General features: G+C 47.1%; 2 protein-coding genes and 1 pseudogene across 3 annotated transcripts; 1 reads left to right on the top strand and 2 right to left on the bottom strand.

Annotated features, from left to right (window-relative positions):
- The first annotated feature begins 2,267 nt into the window (after positions 1–2,267).
- Positions 2,268–6,791, top strand: LOC147976495 (uncharacterized). 2 transcript variants are annotated; one of them, XM_087518828.1, is made up of 6 exons: positions 2,268–2,484; positions 4,132–5,396; positions 5,489–5,648; positions 5,751–5,926; positions 6,007–6,268; positions 6,363–6,791. In XM_087518828.1, exons 2-6 carry the CDS (start codon positions 4,333–4,335, stop codon positions 6,507–6,509), a joined length of 1,809 nt encoding a protein of 602 aa, XP_087374954.1. In that variant the 5' UTR covers positions 2,268–2,484; positions 4,132–4,332; the 3' UTR covers positions 6,510–6,791. The 2 variants fall into 2 exon arrangements, with proteins under 2 accessions (XP_087374954.1, XP_087374955.1); XM_087518829.1 differs by lacking the exon at positions 2,268–2,484 and adding an exon at positions 2,508–3,192.
- Positions 6,792–11,920: 5,129 nt separating this feature from the next.
- LOC125530305 (FRIGIDA-like protein 3) lies at positions 11,921–21,864 on the bottom strand. The gene is made up of 3 exons (XM_087518827.1): positions 21,117–21,864; positions 12,840–13,012; positions 11,921–12,752 (listed from the first exon to the last, which is right to left on the bottom strand). The coding sequence occupies exons 1-3, from the start codon at positions 21,787–21,789 to the stop codon at positions 12,102–12,104; spliced, it is 1,497 nt and encodes a 498-aa protein (XP_087374953.1). The 5' UTR covers positions 21,790–21,864; the 3' UTR covers positions 11,921–12,101.
- LOC147976494 (uncharacterized) lies at positions 13,019–16,936 on the bottom strand (annotated as a pseudogene).
- Positions 21,865–23,477: the final 1,613 nt, after the last annotated feature.

Here is a 23,477-nt window from a genome sequence, read left to right as displayed (position 1 = left end):
CGAACATGAGTAAGAGCGCTGCCATTCCTATCCGGTGCTCACAGGAGCAAGCGACTAAGGTGGGCACGAGGCTCGGGTGTTCTGCGGGGAGCTTCCCTTGCAAGTATCTTGGCTTGCCATTGACGCTGAAGAAGCAGTCAACCGCGCAGTTGCGGTACTTAGTTGATCGCCTCAGAGCTTGTTTGCCAAATTGGCGCGCCTATGCATTGCCCAAGAGTGGGCACCTGCTGCTGGTGATCTTAGTGCTCGCAACAATGCCTCTGCATGCCATGATGGCAATGGAACTGCCAACAAAAACGATCAATGCACTTAACAAGATCATATGAGGGTTCCTTTGGTGTGGTAAGAAGGAGACAAGGGGAGGCAACTTCTCGGTCACGTGGTCGGCCGTGTGCGCGCCCAAGTGGGCTGGTGGCCTCGGAGTTCCAGACTTGAGCTGGATGAATATAGCTATGCAGGCGCGGTGGCCATGGCTACAACGAGTTGGGGAAGACAGATTCTGGCAGGAATTCAAGATCACGGTGCCTAAGGAGTCCATGCAATTGTTCAGCATCCAGACTGCAACTTGGAAACGGGTGTAAGGCCCGCTTCTAGGAGGATCGGTGGCTGGATGGATATAGGATCCAAGAGTGCTCACCACGGGTATATGCCACTATGGCGGCAGGATTCCGCGGGCGCAGACGGTGGCTGAAGCCCTTCTAGACAACGCATGGGCACGGGACATAGGGCCTGACCTGGAGTTGGATACCATCCAGGAATACCTTCAACTGTGGTCGAGGATCAGTGCACTCACGCTCCAGCGGTCCTGCCCCGACGTGTTCACATGGTCTTGGGAGCGAGGCGGGATTTTCTCTGTAAGATCGGCCATGTGGCCAAGTTCGCCGGACGGACAGTTGCCCCTACCGCAGACTTCTCGTGAAAACTAGGGCTCCTTTTCAGTGCCATCTGTTCTCGTGGCTTGCCCTCCGCAACAGGTGTTGGATGTCTGGCAGATTAGCTAGGAGGTGACTACCGCACCAGGACTCATGCCCATTCTGTGATCAGGAAGAAGAAACAATAAACCATTTGATGCTTACATGCGCATTTACCAAATAGGTTTGGTCGCACATTTGTTGGGCACTTCATGAGCTGACGTGGACGCCTAGTGTGGTGGACGTGCTAACCGATTGGTGCCAGGGCAAGGCCAATCAGTCTAAGCATTAGAACCACACGAGCAATCATCCTACTTGGCCTATGGGAGTTGTGGAAGCAGAGAAACGCCGTGGTCTTCGATGGTGTCACCCCAGGGATTGCCAAGGTCATGCGTCGGGTGGATCAAGAAGGGCGTGCGTGGTGGAATGCAGGGCTCATGAAGGGTAACGTAGAGGGCTTCTTTGCCAAGTTGAGTGCGTGGAATAGGCGTGAGTAGTCCCGACAGTAGAGTGTAGAGCGTGAGTGTGGAGTTGTTGTCTGTAGAGGTGTAACATGTAATTTTGTCACACCGTGGAGGGCTCTTCATGCCTTTTCCCCTCTTATATAGAATAGTACGCATGCTATGCGTATTCGAGAAAAAAAAGATATGTGAGATTCACATAACTCACTCTTTTATAAGTATAGTGGAAATGGAAAATTGAGCTAGTGTTTGAAGCTAGTGGAATTGGGTTTTCGCTAGTGTTTGCACTATACAGTACAGAACTACTGCACATATGATGAATAGTCTGTGCATCCATTGAACAATGATCCATCTAGCGATGTTCTGCTATCTTTTGCATGCATGGATGGTTTGATTTGATCTTCGTGTAGAAATCGTGCGCATATTGTCGTCCGCGTAGCAATGCTCTACATAACATGATGTCAGGTTCATGAAAGAAATCATTGCAGCAAAGAATGTAAGCAACCGATTTTCTTCTCCTTGCATGAATGGCTATTTGACAAAAATGCTACACCTAATGATGAAACTTACGGACCATAAAAATATCGCCAAGTACTCAATAGTGTAGTTGTGCTATTTAGTCTGCTCTGAAATGCATGTTGTCCTAACCGTTCGATCACGTGGAGAAACAATTGACAACACGTAGGTGGGATGGTGTCAGGCACGTAGTCAATAGCGAGACAACTAAAACCAGTGCATCATTATAGGGGGGACCACGTGCACATAATGCCCGGCTATCCTGGTTGGGGTCCACGCATCCGATATAGGTTATTACATGAAGCATTTACTCTTTTCCTTGTCAACATCCTTATCCACCCTTTTCTCTCAAAAACTGCCAAAATTGTTTTTTTTTGTGGGGGGGAGGGGGGATAGCGTGCAGCCGTTGCAGGAGGAGCCCAAGCCTGGTAAGGGGAAGACATTAGTGTTTGCCATCAGGGTTGTTCAAGCAGGGAGCAGAGCAAGAGGCTAGCGGGACCGTCGAGCCGCAAGACAAGGTGGGGGAGGGGGTTGACAGCCCAAGCACCATGGCGAGCAACCATCATCAAATCTCACGGGATCTCGTGTGACCACCGGTAAGTCCCCAAGATCCCACACCTCGCATGCGTGATTAATGGCGGTCGGCGGGGAGGGTTATGATGCGTCTTGCGTGGCGGGATGGTAGAGGAGCCACCGTTGTTGCGGAAGAAGTGTACATTAGGATGGATCTCGCGCAACGATGTGGTTTTGTGCACATAGGGGTTTGGATCTTGCACGACACAATGGGATCTTGAGCGGGAGGGGTCAGAGGATGGATCTCGTGTGACCACCGGTAAGTCCCCAAGATCCCACACCTCGCATGCGTGATTAATGGCGGTCGGCGGGGAGGGTTACGATGCGTCTTGCGTGGCGAGATGGTAGAGGAGCCACCGTTGTTGCGGAAGAAGTGTACATTAGGATGGATCTCGCGCAACGATGTGGTTTTGTGCACATAGGGGTTTGGATCTTGCGCGACACAATGGGGTCTTGAGCGGGAGGGGTCGGAGGATGGATCTCGTGTGACCACCGGTAAGTCCCCAAGATCCCACACCTCACATGTGTGATTAATGGCGGTCGGCGGGGAGGGTTACGATGCGTCTTGCGTGGCGGGATGGTAGAGGAGCCACCGTTGTTGCGGAAGAAGTGTACATTAGGATGGATCTCGCGCAACGATGTGGTTTTGTGCACATAGGGGTTTGGATCTTGCGCGACACAATGGGATCTTGAGCGGGAGGGGTCAGAGGATGGATCTCGTGTGACCACCGGTAAGTCCCCAAGATCCCACACCTCGCATGCGTGATTAATGGCGGTCGGCGGGGAGGGTTACGATGTGTCTTGCGTGGCGGGATGGTAGAGGAGCCACCGTTGTTGCGGAAGAAGTGTACATTAGGATGGATCTCGCGCAACGATGTGGTTTTATGCACATAAGGGTTTTGATCTTGCGCGATACAATGGGATCTTGAGCGGAAGGGGTCAGAGGATGGATCTCGTGCGACATGATGAGATCTTGTATCGGGGGAGGGGGTGGATCTCGCGTGACACGATGAGACCTTATGCAAGGCGGCGCGGATCTCGTGTGGCATGGTGTGGTCTCGTGCTAGGGGAGGGGGATGAATCCCGTCCAACACGAAGTGATGTTATGCGAAGGGGGGGATGGTAAAGCCGAGAGTGGCATGGGGGAGGATTTTCTTTCTTTATACTCGTGTTTGCCCAGGACGCCAAACAAGGCAATACATGTTGGTCACTGGCAGTCTAAAAAGCTTTTGCATATATGTTTTTCTTTCATGTTTTTAAACAAAGGGTAAAAAATGATTTTCTTTCATGTGTTTAAACAAAGGGTAAAAAAATGGCACTCGGTTTTTTCTCAGCTTGTCGAAGAATTTTCATGTTTTCTTTCTTTAACCGACTTTCTGTTGATGGATCTTTTTTTCTCAACTGACATGACATTGAAACAAAATACGGCTTGTAGGAGGGGAAAAACTAAGGGCACAGTAGTTTAAACTGTACAGATAAAACGATTTTTGTTCTGAACGAAGGAACCACGGCAGATACGACAGACAACTTAAATCGGCAGTTTATCTCTAGTCAAAGCAGGTCCCGCACTGCTGTACGCTTTGTAGGAGTATTTGGAAAGCACGGGACTCTCCCCCGATCTCTGCGATCGCACGCCTGTCTGTTACAAATACGTTTCGATTCGATTGCAGGAGGCACCGGAGACGCAGAGACCGCCGGCTCGCCGATACCCTAGTTGGACTCCGACACGCCCGGCACCGCACCGCACCGCACGGCGTCTACATAAGGCGCACCCAAGGCCCGCGAATCACCAGCGCGCACCGCCCCCGATTGCTTCGCACCACGATCGATCACCTCGGTTCGGAGCACGGACGCGCGCGATCGACGACGCCATGGATCGGAGCGGACGGAGCGACGACGGCAAGTCCGCCGCCCACCCCGACCTCGCCGACTCGCTGGGCGCGATGGGCCTTGGCAGCAACCCCTCGCCGCAGCCGCGGGGGCAGCAGGAGCAGGCGCTGCAGCGGCAGCAGAGAGCGGCGTGGTTGCGGCAGAGGACCGCGCCGCCACCGCCGGGGATGCCGGAGCAGCAGCTCAGGACGAGGCTGCTGATGGAGGCAGGGCTCCAGGTTGCGCGGCAGTCCTGGTCGCAGCAGTCACAGCAGCACCAGGCCTACCGGTGGGAGGAGATGGGCTCATCGAGCGGCGGCGGCCCCTACGTCTCGCCGATGGGCGCCGCCGCGGCGGCCAATAACCCTAGCGCGTGGTACGACACGGCCGCCACAGCGGCCAATAACCCTAGCGCGTGGTACAACTCCGCAGGCGCCAACTTCTTCAGTGCGCAGGGCCAGAGCGGTAGCCAGCAGCAGCAGCAGCAGCAGTACACTCTGAGCGCCGGCGCCAGCCAGTACCAACCGGTAGCCTCGCCGGTGGCGGCGAGCTCCATCCCCAACATCAACGCCAGCCTGCAGTACCTGTACCAGCAGCAGTATGCCATGTCCAACCAATCCGGCGCCGGCGCGTACGCCTGGTCCGCGCCCGATGAGGACAAGCGCATGGATCTGAGGCTGAGAGCCATCCAAGCCGCCCAGGCTCAGGCGGGTTATGTGCCGTACAGGGCGGCGCCGGTGGCCCAGCCACGGCGTGCCCGGACGCTGGAGGAAACCCGGTCGCGGCTGCTCAAGGCCCCGATTGACGTGCACGTGGTGACGTTCCCCCAGTCCCCCGCGCACGTGGTGACGCTGCTGGAGGAGGGCGTCGACAAGATCCGCCTGAACGTGCTCGCCGGGGTGACGCACCGCATGCACGACTTCATGGACAGCAGGGACGGGCACGCGGTGTTCGTGGCGCTGCTGCGCGCCTGCGCGGGGCGGGCCGGCGAGGTCAAGGACATCGTGGAGGCCGCCTCCTTCTACTGCAGGCACAACCTGCTGCCGCTGATGAGGCACGACCACGGGTAGGTCGCATTGCTCCTCCTCCTCCTCCTAGTCCTAGCTAGCTACTAGTGCAGGATGTACTATGTGCTAATTAACTGGTCCATGCATGCAGGGAGGATTGCCTGGCGGAGCTCATCTCGGCGGCGGCGCCGTACCCTAACCTGTGCGAGATGCTGGTGAACCGCTTCCTGTTTGAAAACGTGCTGCTGGACCTCAAAGGGGACCAGGTGCTTCACCACTGCTTTGCCACCATGAGATACGAGGACACCAAGGTAAGCTCTTACATTAGATGCATACTACTACTTACTCAAGTACACACATGCGCGCCGGCCAGGGCTGATCCTTTTGCTCGTCGTCGATGTATGTTTATATAGTTTCTGGTGGTCTCCGTCCTCCATGGCAACACGCTTGACGCGATGGCCTACTCGCAGTCGCCGGCCGGGTCCAAGTGCCTGGTGGAGTGCTTCAACAATGCCAGAGGCGACGAGTTCGGCAAACTCCGGGCCGTCCTGCTCGACAAGGCCATCGACCTGGCCAGGGGCGAGTACAGGTGCGTAGCCTACCATCGATCCATCCATGGTTACGGACTGACCAATATCAGTACTGATGATGGTGGATGAATGCATGCAGCAACTACTTCGTGCAGCACGCCCTGGAGCACGGCGACGCGCAGACGCGGCAGCAGCTGGTGCAGCGGCTGATGGGGCAGGCGGTGGGCCTGTCCCTGCACCGCTCCGGCAGCTACGTCGTGGAGGCGTGCTTCAACAAGGCGGGGCTGCTCAACCTCGTGCTCGCCCAGTTCGTGAGCATGGACGACGCCCAGCTCGTGGAGCTCGTGCAGGGCCGCTCCTCCAACTACGTCGTCCACAGGATGCTCGAGGCCGCCAAAGACGTAAGTAGAACCAGCACCTAGCTCCCTCTTTCTGGATCATGGCCGTGTGGCCATGCCTGGCTAGCTCTGACCGTGATCGATGGCGTGCGTGCAGAGGTACCCCAAGGAGACGCTGGGGCTGGCGCGGCGGATCTACAGGCTGCACGGGAACGGCGTCTGGCAGGTGTACGCCGAGAAGGTGATGAGGGTCGTCGGCAAGATCCTGTCTCGCCACTCTCATCACGGCCCCTCGTATCGCTGATCCCCTCCGCCTCCGGTGTGGTTTGGCTGCTTCGCGCCTTAATTCTGTTGTTGTCAACATGCGCACATTATCAATGTTCCTTTGTAGGGTTTTGTGTAGGTGATCGGTCGAGAGCTTTGCGTCTGTGTGTCTGTGTCTGTGTCGTTGTAGTAGCGGAAGCGGTGTGTGTGTTCGGTAGTTTGTTTCTCTATTGTGTGTTCGGTTTGCTAGGGGTGCTGTAAGCGCTAAATATGTATGGCAGCGGTACTACTCCCTCCGTCCGGAAATACTTGTCGGAGAAATGAATGTAATACATTCATTTCTCCGACAAGTATTTCCGGACGGAGGGAGTATGTTTTGTGTCCAGATTTGAACAGAATTGCTATTGCTATTTTACTGTCAACATTCAACAACATTCGTCTTTTTTTGCATGCTTGATTGTCCGCTACGATCCGTGCGGAAACTTCGGCCGGAGGCTTTTTGCTTTGAATTTGGGCCGGTCTTTCTGTCTTGAGTTCATGGTTGATATTAATTGTAATTTGGTGATTTCGTTGTGGTTTCTGTGTGTTCGGTTTGTTAGGGGTGACGTATGCACTATGTATGGCAGCAGTACTTTGTTTCAATGTTTTGTGTCCAGATTTCAATAGTTTGAGGTATTTGTCTAGATAAATATTGCAGTTTTATAAACAGAATTGCTATTTTACAGGCGATTTTTTCATTTAAATTCGATTTTTTGCCCGATCATGCTATGATTCATGCTGGAAACTTCAGCAGGAGGCCTTTTCTTCTTGAGTCTGGGCCGATATTTTATTGCAGGGGGGCACTCATTTTTCATGTTGTTATTTTTGTCTATGTTTGGTTTCTTTGAATTAATCATTCTAAATTACTCATTTATGGTTCATTCTTGCTAGCTCTCTATTTTTGTTGTTAGAATTTATATTAGTTGCAAATTTAAGTACTACTGAAATTATTTCCATGCTTGCCTTGTATTTCTTTATGATCCATTCTTCTTCTCCCAGAATTAGTATTGTTAGTTTGTAAGTACTATATAATTTTTACAGTTCCAAAGAACTTGAGGAGGTATTGCTGATAAATTACAATTCTTGTTGCATTACCCTGTAATGCTGTAAATGTTTGCATCTTCAACTATGTTTTCAACTAAGTGAGAATTAGCCTTTTTTTTTATAAGCATCTCCTTTATTAATTGGCTACAATTGTAGCATCTGAGACAATCGGATGACAGCCATCGGGGCAACATCCATCCATACATTAGGAGGATTGGATCTATTTAGACTAGCTAATTTGTGTGCTACCTTATTGTTCTCTCTAAAACAATGCTCATAAATAATGTGATTGGAATCTAAAGACATGAAGTAACAATCATCAAAAATCGCACTGGCCACCGAAGATGAATAGCCCTCTCTGAGCGCTGCGATCACCTCCACATTATCTGAATTTACTTTAACTTTGCTACATCCGGTTGTGCGAGCAAGATTTAGGCCGAATCTGATTGCAATTGCTTCTGCGGTAAAAGCATTATAACAGAGTCCAAGTTTCTCATTCGCAGCAGCTATAAACTTGCCTTTGTGGTCTCTAATGACAGCACCTACTGAACCTTCAAGTACTTTCTCATCCAACCTCCCAAACGAACTCTTGGCCGTGGGGAATTCGCTGCTATGAAGTTCTCTGCCACAGAACGTACAGCAAGGTTGATCTGTGGCGCCGTTTGTGGATCACCTCCGTATGTAATTTTCCTCCTTTCCCACCACATATACCAACATCATGTAGCCACCGTTTCTCGCAGTCTCGGCAATCCTAGTACATGGATATGATCGTCCGGTAGACTGAGAAGAAAATCCAACACAACCTCCCCACATGTGTTCATCGCCAATCCCCTCTGTATAACATCCCACACTCCAAGGAGTTTCCAAACCTGAACCGCAACTGGACATTCAAATAGCAGATGACGGATACTCTCCGGTCCTTGGTTGCATACTAGACAAGTTCGAAATCACTAATTGAGGAGTACTCGTTGCAAAGATCAGTCCAATTCCCCTGGTTGCGACAAGTGGCGCACATGCAGCGCGCCACTTGTCGCAACTCGGGAGTTTTCCCTTTTTTCGTAGATCCGTTTATTCAAAATGTTTTATCTCTCAAACCGTGCGTCCAAATCTCGAACCGCTTTCACCGTTGAATTTCTCGCGTCGAGATCTTCAAAACTAGATCCCATGTTGATAGGTTTTGATGAACTTTTCTTTCACGAAAAAAACCGGACGAAAAAAACAAACCGGGAGTACGGGTTTTTTCCCTTTCCGAAAGAGGCACACCCGTGCCTCTCACGAAATCACAACCGTGCCTCTAGCTAAAGCAAAACCGTGACTCTCGCGAAAGGAAAAAAAAAGAGAACATGTTTTTTTCCATGAGGAGGCACGGCCGTGACTCTCGTGAAAGCACAATTGTGCCTCTTGTGAAAGCACAACCGTGCCTCTCGCGGAAGCAAAACCGTGACTCCCGCGAAAGAAAAAAAATAGAAAACGCATTTTTTTCGTTTCCGAGAGGCACGACTGTGACTCGCGAAAGCACACCCGTGCCTCTCGCGGAAGAAAAAAAATAGAAAACACGTTTTTTTTTCATTTTCGAGAGGCACGGCCGTGACTCTCGCGAAAGAAAAAAAACGCGTTTTTTCGCGCAAAAACGTCGAAAAAACCCGTTTAAAAAATTAAAAAAACAAAATTCGAAGGGAGCGCCCAAAGCGCGACACGTGGCGAATGGCTAAGAGCACGCCAAGTGGCGCTGATCGTTACGAGGCTCCCGAAAGAGCGGTCGTTAACTAGTTGCTCTCAAGTTCCACACCGAATCCCATGTAGGTGTTGGCGAGGAAGAACTCGTCGTACCTTGCGAATTGTGGCCAAATTTTGACTCCCAGACGGCGTGATATGCTGATTTTACAGTAAACCCACCTGTTTTAGTAAAACTCCAAGCTAAAAAGTCTGTCATTTCATATACTGGTAGTGGGATTGCAAGAATTCTCTAAGCATCAACACTGCAAAACGTTTGGTTTATCAACCCTGAATCCCAGTCATCTGACACTGGATCTATAAGCTCTGACACCCGAGAGAGGAGGTGATTCCCTCTACTAGAGATAACCTTCCTGGATGGAGATTGTGGGATCCAACTATCTTCCCATTTTTTTAGCCCTTTTTAGTCTTGCTCACAAAGTAAATTGTGTGTAATACTTTGCAGCCAGTGTAAGTTAATTGCTTGCATACAACTGTCAGCTTGTAATTGACTAAAATTTGAATGAAGGTCAATTCATTTTTAATTGAGTGTTAAATACTCCCTCCGATCCAAAATAAATGTGTTAGTTTAGATCTTTGTTCAAAACTACGACACTTATTATGGATCGGAGGAAGTACTTATATTGAACTTAGATCACAGTTACATCGTCCAGAAGTACCATACTGCCTGGAAGGTCAACCCAATTATTACAAACTTTGTTGTTGCTACAGCATCCCACCACCATGACTGTCCCGTCGAGAGAATCTGATTCTGCTTGAACCTGATGGAGACAAGAGAATTAGCGAAAAGTCCATCTCACATATTCATCGCTTCCATCATCATAGCATCCGAAAGCAATAGGGACGTACTCGCATTGAGCAGCCAGGAAGTAGCCCTTCTTGTCGCGTATGACAAAGGCAGTGGCGCCTGAACCTTCGTCTTCATGGTATGACGCTTCGACATTTACCTTGATGAACTTGGGTTCATGTTTACTCCCCTTGTGATCAGGATTACTAGGGCTCTTCAAGTTTGGCTTCAGAAAATTTCCAAGGTGGGACTGGTTCATTGTGAGTAATTTGCCTCTGAATCCACCACAAGTACCAACAACCGATAGGAATGACCTCCTTATGGTTCAACGATGGCATCATCTCAAGATTAACCGCTGGTAGTTCGAACAGTACGAGCGTTCCTGTGTAGGATTTTGTAAGGTGGTCGACCAGAGCTTGGGTATGTTTGTGTCTGTCATTGTAGCATACTTTGTTGTGTGTCCAGATTCAAATACTTTGAGGTAACTAGATAATATTTGCAGTTTTATAAACATAATTGTTGTTTTACAGTCATTTTCTTGTGTCTTCATTTGAATTTTTGTCTGTCGGACAGTGCGCTATGATTAATACTGGAAACTTTGGCAGGAGGTTTTTTGCCGGTATTTTGTTGCAGGGGGCACTCATTTTGGTCTCGAGTTCATGGATGATATTAATTGTTCCCTTGTATATCATTCCCTTGTACTAGCATATAGTCAAGAAATACTCGATACGGAGCCAAGGGCATTTCCCCTCTTTTCGGAAAAAAAATTATTCTAAATTTACCCATTTTATGGCTCCTTCTGTTCAAATTCACATTTGTTGTGAATTGAAGTACTGCTGGAATTATTTTCATGTTTTTATGGTATTAATTTATTCACCTTCTCCCAGAATTAGTATTGTTAATTTTTTACAATTCCAAAGAATTTGATTTATACTACCTCCGTAACTAAATATAAGGCGTTTTTGCAGTTCAAATTGAACTGAAAAAACGTCTTGTATTTAGGTAGTAGTTTATAGGTGTTCTATATAATTTGATAGTGGAGGTATCGCTTGATGATGAATTTTACAGTTCTAAAGTAACCCGAGTTACAATTCTTGTTGCATTACCTGGTAAGTGTTGTAATTGTTTGCATCTTCAACTATATTTTAAACTAAGTGAGAATTGGCCCTTTTTAGTCTTACTCACAATTTAAATTGTGCATAATACTTGTTCTGCAGCCAGTGTCATTTTCTGTTGAATGTTAAATAGATGCTCAAACAATGATAATGCCTTAGGAAAGCCACCATGGCTAGCTTTATTAAACTTATATCACGGTTACATCATCTACAAGTGTGTTGACAATACTGCCTGAATGCTCGTCAACCCAATTATTACAAACTTAATTACAAAGACTAACTTAGCTCATGGGCCACATGTTAGCTGCTCGAGGATAATGACTAAACATGACCTTTCTAACATATGTTGCCATATCAACGCACTCTGCCAAAATTGCTGCTGCAGCATCCCACCACCGTGACTGTCCAGTACAAAATTTGATGACATCTAGAGAATCAGATCCTGCTTGAACCCGATGGAAACCAAGAGAATTAGCAAAAACTAGCCCATCTCGCATAGCCATTGCTTCCATCGATGATGATGGCGTGATCTGAGTACCAATCAGTTACACAGCTCCTTGGCGTTTGCACATTGAAACAACATATGCCGTCGCTGCAAGGTTACAAACAATGTTGTTTCACGCAACAAAAAATAGATACAATGTTGTTGTTTGAGTATTAGAAAAACCCCACTCAAAGTTCTCTTTAGAACAAGCTAAAAGTACGGCAGAGTGTGCAGGTGCAACACAACACTGAGTCACCAAAATAAGCTTGACATTGATTCAGTTTTTTTTTTTTTTGGTCCGAGATTGACAAAGTTTGACACTGTTAATTACATAACGACAACTAAAACATCAATAGAGATATATACAACTATATTTAGCATCTAAGCAGGTCTCGATCCATACCAACGCTTGATGTCAGGTAGCATCATCTACGGATTATACTTCGACATATTAGACAAAGAATAACTGTAAGATGAACCCTTCTTATCGGATGCTCGAGAGACATACGCAAGGGGGTCTTCAGAATAGAGCTTTGACCTTGATGATGCGCTGGCACCTGGAACACTCAAACCACCTGGTCTGATCGACGCCAAATTATAGAAGTCTGCCACGCCGCCACTGTACTGAGTCTGAACAGATGAAGCAGCCAGGGTCTGATTCTGGATGCCAATGGGACGCTGGTTCCCAACAGAAAGCAATGGATCATGAGCGGTAGCTGGAACTATGTTATGGCTAGAAACAGCTTGGTACTTATTTGCAACTCCAGCTGTAGGGAGGCTCTGCCTTAACATGAGCTCCTGACTCCATGTTCCTACCGGGCGGGTGTTCTGGCCTAAGGAACCTTGTACAGCACTCTCTGGAAGCTGTGGTCTCTTCCTGGAGTCCAGAATGTTCTTACTTACTTCACGAGCAGCTGCAGCAGCAGCATTGGCTGCTCGCTTTCTCTCTGCACTTTGCAGATCCAATAGTGTCATTCTGTTGTTAGCTTCTTCCAAAATAGGCAGCTCTTCTAGTTTGTGTTCTTTAATGAACTTCTGCAATGCTCCGAGCAATGTCCGCTCTTTTGCATCACCTGCATCCTGCCGAAGCATTTTAAGAAACGACAATTCAGACGACCATGAATACATGATGTTCATAATAGATGATACTCAAGGCAGCAGAGCTACCTGAGAGGCAGGACCGTCTCCCCTGATGCGGATCATGTTCCCAGCATTTTTTGCATCATTCACATATGACCTAAGAATAGGCAATAAAGGATATTTGTGCACTAAATTAAGAGCTTGGATAAATTTGACTGCATCGAGCTGTTTGCCTTTGTTTATCATTGCCTGAGTGAGAACTGGTGCAAAGAAAACATGCGGAGATTAATATTCTCATCATCTCAGCTGATAGAACTAACAAGGTGGAACAGAAAATAACATACAATTGACTCTTACAACATAAAGCTCAAACCAGAAGGCTACACAATAGAATGAAGTGAACAAACAGACACCACACACAGGCCGAACAAACAAGAAGATCAGATATAATTAAATCCTCTCATCTATGTCACTTAATGTTGGGCAGAGCTGTATTCGATACTCATCGCCTTCCCAAAAAATTCTCCAAAGATATGCTTAAAGTACCAAGTATAAAAATTAGTACAACCTAGGGAGAAAAGGGAGAAAAATGGAAATAAACGATGAATTGAACTAAAATTCCAAACTGAGCACATAGAATCAGAACAGCACCAAGTGCCTAGGGAGAAAAGGAGGAGAAAAAAAGGCAAAGAACAATGATGTGAACTACAATTCCCAACTATAAGTGTTAGCATGATTATACATTTATACAAGCAAATCACAAAATAGATCACGAAATATGTTATGTTGGACAGCTGAAAACAAAGCAAAGGTGAAAAGATTCTCAAATAGAGAATTTAGAAGCAGTTAGCAAACTAATACAGAGAAATAAACTGCACACTAACATGGCCATGAGGTCATGACTCAGGCAATTAATGGGAGCAATTGCAGCATTCACTATATGCCAATCAGTCTTGGGAGTTGTTTTACAAAGGTGTCATCACAGGTCACATGATGCAGTCTACAACATACAAATTTAGTGTATAGAGTAAATGAAGAGGCCTAAAAATCTAACAGAAAAATCAGAGAACAATGTTTAAAAGTTCAACAATAATTCATGAACCAAGGCAAGTTAGCAACTGAAACCAGTATGATATGAACAATAACCAAATCAAAGATTAGCTGACATAACCATGAGCACTATACAAAACTGCTAGGAGGTTTTACAGAACAGTATAAAGCTAACAACAATCTCCAAAAGAAAACATATCATTTGGGGTTTCTCCTAATGAACAGTTCAAATTTAATCCCTTCGACCCTGCCATACTTACATTATAAGCTCACTTACAACTAGTAACTAGACTCACAAGATAATAAAGCAAAACTAAGTGAGGTTATTGGACAAGTCCAAGATGATCGCGGATAAACTCAGCCTATAAACTGATACAGGACAATAAGGCTCAGCTTGTACTTGCTGAATCGTGTTATGCTGAACTTATTTTATAACCGGGTGCTACATAAAAATAACCATGAAAACAGGAAAGAGTTAGCTACCAAATGTTCAAATAGAGAAAGGCTGGTTGGGCAAACAGGATTATTATAATCCACCACAATGCCAAACGTGCCCTAAGAGCCATTACGCATCCCCTGGAATAGCTCCACCTACTATTTGGTGTTGAAGCTTAAAAGATAACTAGATCATTGGTGGCGCGCGTTGCCGCACCCATCCATTGTGGCATTGAGTTAGGTAATTGCATAGAAATAGACACGAAACATGCATGTTGAGATGGTTGTATGTTTGCAAGATCCTCATTTTTATCATACGATAGAATAACACTCACAGGAATTTCTATAAAAATTGCACGCGTTGCTGCGTCCGTCATTTTTTCCAATAGAATGACATAGACTTGCATAGTAAATAATTAAATATATATAAACATGAAATATATAGGTGAAAGTTGCATAAAATAGCCCACATATTGACAAAAAGATAACTCGGCAATAACATAGTAAACATAATTAAGTTTCCCTTGTTTCATTTCGTATGCATGCTACATTCGTTGTGGATAAGTAGCTAAATCCATGCAATTAGCTTGGATTGCCAATTAGAAGTTTCATTTTGCATGAGTAGCTAAATCCAGGCAATTAGCTTGTATTGCCAAGTAGAAGTTTCATTGTGCATAAGTAGCTAAATCCAGGCTATTAGCTTGGATTGCCAAGTAGGAGTGCACCGACAAAACTGAAAAGGAACTGGGTAATCAATCTTCTGACCAAAAACAGATGAATGTGTGTAGGTGGAAGCAAAATTGTCGTTGTACGAAAAATGGATAGAAATTTCATTAACTTAATAAGGTAACAAACTTTAAAGTTACAACCTGGACTCGGGAATGCTATGTCGTCAAGACAATGTGTGATATACTTATTTGTCTAGAAAGAGGGCACCCACCAGTACTAAAAAGAAATATGCTTACCTGGATAAAAAATTCCTGAAAGTACCATTATAACAATATTAAGTGTGGACAAATAAACTGAAGGGTTGTGTGGCACAGCATGCCAATATCCCATGAAAGATTAATCTGATATAGACAATATTGTAGAACCATATAGAATTTATTATCGTAAGACATGTTCGGTGATGTGGAGGCGTATATTTCCATAGATAAATAGTAATCCACGATCTCAGTATTTAGGTCACGTTGATAATGAAAAATATTAAAATCTATGCCCATTTGATGCAGGCATATCATTATCTCGAGACTCCACGGAGGCAAAAGGAAAAGAGACCGACAAAACATACATAATAGGAGAACATTCCATGGTTGCTAGTGAGTCACCTAAAATTCTAGGTGTTGTTGCTGTTCAACTTCCTGTAGCAACAAGAGGACATGAAATAAAAAATAAACTTTTCATTGAATTATCACTGTACCTTAAACAGAGCGAAACAACGAGGGACCTTGACTGGCGGAGCAGCTTTTCATTGAATTATAGATGAAGAAATAATAGGAGAGTTTTAGGCTGAGCATTACAAGAAACAGCAAGCACCCGTTGTGCAAGGTATAAAACAACAGAGAAAGAGAATCAGTGCAGCTCTGTCGATCGGAAGGATGGAAGGTTGCAGAACTGCAGCGTTCGCTCCCACATACCGAAAAAGGGTTTCCCCCCGCTTTGTATTCCAAAGCACCAACACCGATTACAGAGCAAACGCTGGGGCGAGCAGCACAACAAGCCAAAGAAAAAGAAAAAGAAACAATGCCAACACCGGCAGCTCGACAGACGCGAATGACCTACAACCGCTGCGCCCTCCAAAATCTACCCACCACGATCCTAGGCTCCGATCCTCCGTGTACCAAGCAGCACCTCCAGGAAGGAAACGACGCCGACGACGCTGCTGCCCGGACGTATCCTAGGGTTTCCCCCGGCACACGGAGGGTAGAGGGGAATGAAGACCACCGACACCCTCCAGGGAGGAATGGTGGCACCCGCAGGCGTCACCGCACCGGAGCCGGAAGATCCGGCAAGGATTTCTCCCAACTCCAAACCCCACCGCCCAACCGGATCGAAGCCAACCAACCAGCTCGCCGCCCACCGCCCACCAGCATGCGCCACCGCGGTCGCAACGCCACCCACGCCGCCTCACTGAGATCGCCACCACGAGGCCAAGAGAACGAGGGGGCGTTGGACGATGGGAGCAGCAGCGCCGTAGCCGCACGGGAGGGAACCACCTCCTCTGCCGTCGTGCAGGAGGCTTGAGCCTCCGGCACCGTCGCGGTCGCCGTCCGGACGCAGCAGCAGGGCATACCAGGCCACCCCTGGCCCGGCCAGGCCCGAATCGGGCCTGCTAAGCCCCGCCGGCCACGCTGCAGCAGGGCAGCGCCAGCACCGCCAGCACCCCAACGCCCATCGCCGCTCCCTCGCCTCCTGGGAGCCACGTCGTCGACCCGCCCCGCCGTTGGCCCGCCCAAACCCAGATGGGGTCCGAAGGGCCCAGATCTGGGCCGAGCGGGCGCCGCCAACGGCAACGCCGCCGTCCAGCCGATCTCCCGCGCCGCGCCAGGAAGCCCCGCCGCCACGCCGGACCGCCGCCGCCTAGGGAGCACCCCCCGGCGCCCTCCGCCCCGCGCCGGAGAGCAACCGAGAGGGGAATGGCCGGGGGCCGCCGCCACCAGCGTCGCCCGGGCCAGGCCCACCAACGTTCGCTCCCACATCGCCTAAGCGGATGGGCGATTGGCAAGCATGTGAACCACGTCTTCCGAAGCAGCAGAACACAGGGAACAGGAAGGGTTGTGCGGCCAGCCCCTCTTTGCCAAGTTGTCTGCCGTCAGAAACTTTCTCAAGATTGCGAGCCATGAGAACACCTTACACTTGAGCGGCGCATTGGATGTTGTGCTTGAAATTTGTGCGCCTCTCTCCCTCGAATTGGATAGAGTATGCCGACGCCGTCGAGAACTCACCAGTCGGCGTCCATCGGCAGGAGACGGAGTCTGCGAACACCGAGAGCTCGACCCCCCTGGATATTCGTCCGGAGTAGCTGGAAACAACGATCGGGGCGGAAGATTGGGTGAGGACATATAAATAGGAGAAGGGAGGCAAAGGGACTAAACGAAACTCTGCCATCAACCGCAGAGGAGTCGCCTACCTTAACTAACATTAATGGCTAGTAGGAACGGCACCTTAACTCGTCAATTCAACGGCGCACTTCAATTGACCGCCCATGCTGCCCCGGGACAACTCCACAGCTGCCGCAGAACTCACCATCCAAGGGAGACCGACCTCATACACACACAACACGATTAAGCCCACCAGTTCCCCATCGAAGAGAAAACCCACCAGGCCCATTTTAACAGGAGACGACCGAAAATGTTACTGGAGCAGCGGCCCACCACTATGTACCGCTTCGTGATTACTGAACGACGTACCAAAGCGACCGCAAAGGTAATCAGACGGCCGGAAACGCATAGATCTCAATATCTAATGGCCAGAAATGCAAGTGGTCTGAGATGGTTGGAAAGATGCGCGGTTATGATGTTTCTAAATACCAAGGATGAAACAGGTTCAGTTCATCCATTAACAGGACATCAGAATTAAAGAATGGCAGCAGCATTCAAATTTTCATATACCTAAATTAAAATAGCCTTCGGTTAGGACTTACGAGTGACCTTGCAGAAATAAATAGCGTGTAACAATCTGAACAAGAGTGCCTTAGGGAGAAAAGGAGAAAAGAGGAAAGAACAAGAATGTGAATTATAATTCCCAAATAAGCACATAGATTTAGCGCACAGAAGTGTTAACATGATTATACAGGCAAATCACAAAACAGATGAAGAAATATATTATATTATACAGCTGAAAACAAAGCAAAACTGAAAAGATTGCTCAAGTAGGGAATTTAGAAGCGGTTAGCAAGCTAAGACAGGGAAATAAATTGCAAAGTTACTGAACAAAGCCATGGGGTCATGACTCGGGCATTGAATGGGAACAATTGCAGCATTCGCTATATGCCAATGCCAATCAATCCCAACAGTTGGCAATCGTTTTACAAAGGTGTCATCACAGCTTCACAGGTCACATTATAGTGTTCAACGGTACAAAGTTAGTGTTTATTCCATCCGTTCCATAATAAGTGTTGTAGTTTTAGTTCAAATTTGAACTAAAACCACGGCACTTATTATGGAACGGAGGGAGTACATGAAGAAGCCTAAAAATCTAACAGCAAAATCAGAGAACAATCAACAATAACTCATGAGCCAAGGCAAATTGGCAACTGAAACAAACAGTAACAATGTACGATATGAGCAACACTCAAATCAATGCTAGGAGTTTTTACAGAATAATCTCCAAAATAAGACTTATCATTTGGGGTTTTTCGGAATGAACGGTTCATATTCAACCCTTCTGCCCTGCCTTGCACTTACGTTATAAGCTCACTAGTTAATAGACTCAAAAGATAACAAGTGAAATAAGTGATTTTATTGGGTAAGCTCAGGATGATCGTGGATAAACTGACATAGGACAATAAGGCTCAGCTTGCAGTTGCCTAATTGTGTTACACTGAACTTGTTTCATAGCGATGTGCTGTGGATAAATACCCATGAAAGCAGGAAGGAGCTGGTTACCAAAAGATAGGGAAAGGCTGGTTAGGCAAACAAGATTATTATAATCTACCACAGTGCCAAAAGTGGCCTAAGAGCCCTTATGCACCCCAGCAATATTGTGGAGTTCAAGCTCAAAAGATAATACCAAGAACATAAACAGGCTCAGTCATCCATTAGCATAGAGTGACGGACATCAGAATTGAAGAATGGCAGAAGCATAAAATATTTCATATGCCTAAATTAAAATAGGCTACAGTTAGGAGAGACCTTGAGGAAAGTAAATAGCATGTTGATGAAACATCGACCCAAAGATGCAGATGAAACAACTGGACACAAAGAAAAATACAAGGATATAGCAATATGTGCCTCCCAAAATAATATCAACATTACGGGTCTGTTTAGTTTCAGTCATCGAACGGAATGGCACGGGTCCGTCCCGTCCCTGGGCCACGTTCTTGCGTTTGGATTGGGAACGGACTAGAACCCACTCGTTCCCCGAAAGAGAATATTCCGCCAATATCCGGAACACACTCGTTTCTCCAATTTGGTGGAACGACGCGGAACGGCCTCTCGCCCACTCCACCTCCCACCCGACGCACTCTCCGTCTCTCCCAACCCCTCTCGTCTCCCGTCGCTCCTCCACGCTCGTCTCTCCAAGTCCGGCGGATGAGCGGCGGCGACCAGGACAGCAGATCCACAGCAGGGCGGCGGCGACCAGGCCAGCGGATCCACAGGAGGGGCGGCGGTGACCTGATCTATGGGATGGGCGGCGACGTCCTGATCTGATGTGGCGGCGGCGACCTGATCTGATGAGGCGGCGGCCATCCCCTCGCGGGCTGCGACAGCCACCTATCCGGCGGGACAAGCACTACTTCCGCTCGGTATGGACAGGGCTCCATCTATGAGCAGCAAGAGCGTTGATGTGCTACTATCTCGAGGTCATCAGTGAGCAATTTTTCTTGATTGAAATCCAATCTAATGTAAATAGTCAAAAAATATTGAGCAAAATTTCCTTGATTCTGTGCCCATTCATGATTTTTTACCCTGTCTATGTCCTCTCAATAGGAAACAATTCAATGTAAATATTCCATTGAGAGAATACCATATTTGATGTCAAAGTACAATTCAATATAAATGCTACGGTAAATTTCAATATTATGTTTCCAGAAATACAAAGATTTTATACTTGGTCATATTGTATATCTATGCATATGAGAGGCAGCCTCATCATTTTTATACAGGAGATGTTTTGAACTGAATTCATTCCATTCCATCACTCAAACCAAACACTGAAACGTAACCATTCCATTCCATCACTCAAACCAAACACTGAAACGTAACCATTCCATTCCATCAAATATCCCAACCAAACACAGGAACGAAACCGACCCATTACAGTGGAATGGAACCTACATCAACCCAACAAATCCAGGAAGATGGTAGGTGGGTAAACCAACATAGAAATAAAGCTACAGCGTGAGAATAAAAGAAATACTAATAATAAAATAGATGATTTAAGGAGCAAGGGCAGATGACAAATGTCCTATGAAATCATGATATTCCAAATGAAAAGTTCAACATAAAAAATTAATATAGTACTTCCAAGTGCCGTCAACCTGAACAACTTAAACATAGCCAGTCAAAACTATCAGACACTAATCTGTGCTATCTAACTGCAAATAGATCATGATGGTGAAGAGTTTTAAAAAAAATGCAAAAGCATCATCGTTTCATCCTGTAGCTCAACAAGAGCATCTCCAAATTGCATATTCACAAACAGCTCTAGGTTGCAGGATTTAAATGCAAATAAAATAAAAATACGCAAGAATCACCACGGGGAAGTTCTAACAGAACATTGTGTTGCAGTCTGTGGCAATATCTATCGATAACAGAGTGTTGCATTCCTGCTACTAGAATATTGGCAGTCTACTCAAGAAATGATTAACATAAAGGTTACCCCTGGGCACCATTGCTAGCCATACCTAGTACCAGCTTTGCCAATCAAACTAGCTTCAATGGACTAAAAAAACCAGCAAGAACGAGAAAAGTGAGCCGCAGGTGCTACTGTGATGATAACCACTGCTCATATTTCATGGCTAGCTAGTAGAAAGCTAAATGAAGATGAACCAAACAAATCGCCTAGCCGTTGCATCCTGTAGCTTGTGCTAGCTAGAAATACTTGCTTAGCTAGGCATAGTCAACGGAAGATGCAAACACACATTTACTGAACAACATGGTTGCACAGAGCATAATACAGTTCTAATTTTCATACGGCGAGGAAAATGTGTCTTACCTGGTAGATGCTTGTCGAGGTCGAGGCCAAGGCCGAGGAAGATCTCCACGGCGCGCTCCCGGCTCGAGATTGACACGACCAGATCGAGCACCTGGGCGGCGCCACCAACATCCTCCACCAAACCAAATACCCCGACGAGAAGCAGAAAGGCGATCGTCTCATTCTTAAACAGCGACTGCTCCTCGATCCGCTTGCTCCGCTTCCAGTCCGCCGCGACAGCCCTGGCCTCCTCTCGCGCCTCCGGCGACGGCTTCACGCCGAGCGCGCGAATCCGGTCGAGGAGGTCGATGAGCAGGCGGCAGGACACCTTGGATTCACCGTCCGCCTTGCCATTGGTCGGAGGCGAGCGGCAGAACCCCGCGGCCGCGGCGAGCACCAGGAGCCCCGGGTCGGGGGCCACCAGCAGGGCGGCATCGAGTGAGCGAGCGGGGTCCCGGAGCTCGTCCCTGTGCTCGGCGAGGTACGCGCGGAGGCCTGGCCCGTCCATCCCGGAGCAGAGCAGCTCGAGCTGGGAGAAGCCTTCGAGGCGGGAGGCGAGGGTGGAGTCGATTGTGGTGGCATCGGAATAGAAGGAGCGCCATGCGGAAGTGAAGGCGGAGAGGGCGGTCGAGTAGGTCTGGAGGGAGGCGACGGCGTCGAGGACGGAGGGGTTCGGCTCTCGCTCGGCGGCCATGGCTGCAGCCAGCGCCGGAAACCCTTGGCTCTGCTACGGTCTACGCTGGCCCGGTGGTGGGGAGGTGGAAGAAGCAGGCTGGATGGAAGAGGCCCACGTTGAGTAAGAGACCAAGTCATGTACAGGCCAACAGGGCATTTCCTATTTGGCGCCACAGGCGCCAGTTAACGTGCATTTTGCTAACTGGCGCCTGTGGCGTCCGTAAATGGGCCGGCCCATCTACGCGCCGGTTGAGGATTTTTTTTTTTAATTCTGTAAACTTTTTTGAATATTGATGAACTTTTTAAAATTTTCAAAAGTTTTTTTCAGATTGATGAACTTTTTTGAATATTGATGAACTTTTTTCCAAATTCAATGAACATTTGTCTTGAAAATGGATGAACTTTTTTTATTTATGAACTTTTCTTCAGGTCCATGAAATTTTTTTCAATTTCTATGAACTTTTGCTAAATTGGATGAACTTTTTTTTTTCAAATTGATGAACTTTTTTAAAAATTGGTGAACCTTTCAAATGGATGAACCTTTTTTCTTTAAATCTGTAAACTTTCTTGATTTCATAATTTTATTTTCGTAACAAAAAAATTGAAAAAACTGGAGGCAGCATGCTAGTGGGCCGGCCCATGCGAGCAGCGCTGCATACGCCGGATCATTAACGGGAGCCTGCAGCGTTGTATAGGAGCTTCCGACCAACAGTCCAAGATAACAAAGAGTTGCCCATGCCCATCTACATGTAGCCCAACGAGCCTAAAAAAGACCTGTTTAGCCAGTGAAAGGGGGTGGCATTTGCAGACGTTTTTTATATGCTATAAAATCTTTAAAACACACATGGCAATTTATTCATAAACATAGCAAATTACGGCAATGTATAGTTTTGTTGTGAATATTAGCATGTTCACTTGAAAGAATTGCCATACTCCGACAACAATAAGAAGTTGTTTGGTTGGACACTCCGTTTGTCATGCCTAAGTAGAGGCAATTGTGACGCACCACGAAATGTGTGGCGGCTAAAACAAGCGCCACACCTTAGGCGAAAATTTCTACAGCCAAAACCCCTTTGAGTTGTGGCAAGCCGAACCTTAGTAAAGAACTAAATGTCTTCCTAGAAAGTTCTGGCATGCCACACCTTTGACGTGGCTAGCTAAGACTGACAACCAAACAGCTTCTAAATGTTACTAGTCAATGTGTACGTGCAATGCACGTTAATTTGGAAGTATATTAAGTGCATGCGGATATTAAGTAGAATATTATTTGCGTGTTATTATGTGATTAGCACTATATTTTGGCATGAAATTAACTGCACGTTAAACGTGTTGAGTGCTCGACATTGAAGCAGTCTAGGTCGTTGGATTGACATGATTTGATGGCCGAGATTAATTGAATCTACCCATTTGAATCTTTTTATATTGGTATAAATGAAAAACTTTTGTTTTGTCATGCCTCAGTGAAAGTTCATGAATAGCTTAAAGAAACATGTAGCCCAACGCCAGCTAGTGTTTCTTCTTTCTTTTCTTATATGCTCTATTGAAAATAAGGTTTTCTTGGCTCAAAAGGAAAACTTGGATGCGAAATTCATGTCCCAACAATTATGACGTTTGTTAGCTTTTTCTAACAAAGGGTGAATTTATTAACTCAAGATGAAGTATCAAGTGGATACGGACATAATGAGCACATATCCAGCCTCTTCGTAC

This window comes from Triticum urartu, chromosome 4A, assembly GCF_056163025.1.
Source record: "Triticum urartu cultivar PI428250 chromosome 4A, HENAU_Tu73, whole genome shotgun sequence".
Lineage (NCBI taxonomy): Eukaryota > Viridiplantae > Streptophyta > Magnoliopsida > Poales > Poaceae > Triticum > Triticum urartu.
Note: the sequence above shows the minus strand (reverse complement) of the source record. Positions and strands in the feature narration are given on the sequence as shown.